The sequence below is a fragment of the Priapulus caudatus genome, unplaced genomic scaffold, assembly GCF_000485595.1.
Source record: "Priapulus caudatus unplaced genomic scaffold, Priapulus_caudatus-5.0.1 Scaffold493, whole genome shotgun sequence".
Lineage (NCBI taxonomy): Eukaryota > Metazoa > Priapulida > Priapulimorpha > Priapulimorphida > Priapulidae > Priapulus > Priapulus caudatus.
In genome coordinates this window covers 217,963-219,989 of record NW_014577554.1, presented here as the reverse complement: position 1 = coordinate 219,989, position 2,027 = coordinate 217,963, and the positions used below count along the sequence as shown (strand labels likewise).

Sequence of the window (2,027 nt, the reverse complement as noted above, 5' to 3'; positions counted from 1 at the left end):
GGGTTAGGCAGCGAGAGAGAGAGAGAAAAGAGAAAGCGAGATGAAGTTAAACGTAGAGAGAGACGAGAGAAGAGAGAAAGAGAGAGAGAGAGAGAGAAAGAGAGAGAGAGAGAGAGAAGAGAGAAAGAGAGAGAGAAGAGAGCATAAGCACAAGAACAAGCGTAGCAACAAGAGACGGACCGAACGAACAGGATTTACCGCACACTGGCGTCGCTCTTCTGGCCGCGACAGATTTACGGGTATGACAAACCGAGCGCGTGATCTCGTTCCGCACCAGTGTACCCACGCCCCCGGCGCGAAGAACAGCGGTATAAAGCGGCACAGTCGCGCCAGCCAAGAAGCCATGTATCAGCGCACAGTCCGCCAAGAACCACGTATACAGCGGCACAGTCCGCCAAGCGCAAGAACCACGTATCAGCGGCAACAGTACCGCCAAGAATAGAACCACGTATCAAGGCGGCACAGTCCGGCCAAGAACCCACGTCATTCAGTCGGCACAGCCGACACAGCCAAGACAACCAGACGTATCAAGCGCACAGTCGCGCACAAGAACCAGTCTCAGCGGCACAGGCCCGTCAGGAAGAACCACGTATTCAGCGGCACATGCCGCACAAAGAACCACGTATTCAGGCGGCAGAAACAGCCGCAGCAGCAAGAACCGGCGTATGCAGCGGCAGCAGCGCGCCAAGAACAACATATCAGCGGCAGGCAGCCCCAAGAAGCCACGTCATCAGCGGCACAGCCCGCCAAGAACCACGTATCAGCGGCAACAGTCGCGCCAAGAATCCCCGAACGTATCAGCGGCAGCAGGCCCGCCGAAGAACCACGTATGCAGCGCAGGCAGCGGAGCGCAGCGAAAACCACGTATCAGCGGCACAGCCCCGCCGAAGAGAACCAACGTATCTAGGCGGCAACAGCCCGGCCAAGAACCCAGCGTATCAGCGGCCGCAGCCGCCCAAGAACGGCGACGTATGCAGCGGCCAGCAGCGGCAGGGCCAAGAACCACGTATACAGCGGCCAGTCGCGCCAAGAACCAAGCGTATCAGCGGCCATGCAGCAGCCCGCCCAAGATACCACGTATACAGCGGCACAGTCCGCCAAGAACCGCGTATCAGGCGAGCACCAGTCAGCCAAGAACACGTATCAGCGCAACAAACGGCGCCAAGAACGGACACGTATCAGCGGCCAAGGTCAGGCCGCCAGCCAAGAACCACAGTAATCAGGCAGGCACAGAGCCAGCCACACGACCACGTTATGCAGCAGGCAGCAGCCCTGACCCGCCAAGAACGACGTATCAGCGGCACAACGGCGCGCAAGATAACGGCACGTATCAGCGGTCACAGCCGCAGCCAAAGACACACGTACGCAGCGGCAGCAACACCGGCCAAGACGCAGCGTATCAGCGGCAGCAGTCCGACAAGAACCAGTATCACGGCGCAAGCCGCACAGACCACGTATCAGGCGGCACAGCCGCCCAAGAACCACGTATGCAGCGGCACAGCTGCGCCAAGAACCAGCGTATCAGCGGCAGCAGTGCCGACCAAGAAACCACGTATGCAGCGGCAACAGCAGCCGCGCGCAGCCTAAGAAACCACGTATATCAGCGGCACAAAGCCCGCCTAGAACCACGTATCAGACGGCAGCAGCCGCGGCCAGAAGAAGCAACGTATCAAGCGGCAACAGCCCGCGGCCAGATGGACAGAACCACGTATCAGCGGCACAGCCGCGCAAGAACGCACGTATGCAAGCGGCACATGCCCGCCAAGAACACGTATTCAGCGGCACGCAGGCCGCACAAGAAAACCGGACGGTAAATCAGCGGCACAACCCGCCGACCGCAGCGCCCGTATCCCAGCCCCCTGTTCGGGCCGGGCACTAGCGAGCACACCCAACCGCCGTGCGCATGGCGTGGCGACAAGGCGTTTCATCCGTGGGCAGCGGATAACAAGGCAATATATATATAGGAATCGGAGATTTTCGACAGTTCGAAATGTGGTCTTGTAGCCGCATGAGCCAGACGCGCTTGG

General features: G+C 59.7%; 1 protein-coding gene across 1 annotated transcript; it reads left to right on the top strand.

The window, feature by feature from the left end:
• Positions 1-665: 665 nt before the first annotated feature.
• LOC106810987 (serine/arginine repetitive matrix protein 1-like) lies at positions 666-1,814 on the top strand. Its single transcript, XM_014814494.1, has one exon. The coding sequence runs from the start codon at positions 666-668 to the stop codon at positions 1,812-1,814; it is 1,149 nt and encodes a 382-aa protein (XP_014669980.1).
• The last annotated feature ends 213 nt before the right edge of the window (positions 1,815-2,027 follow it).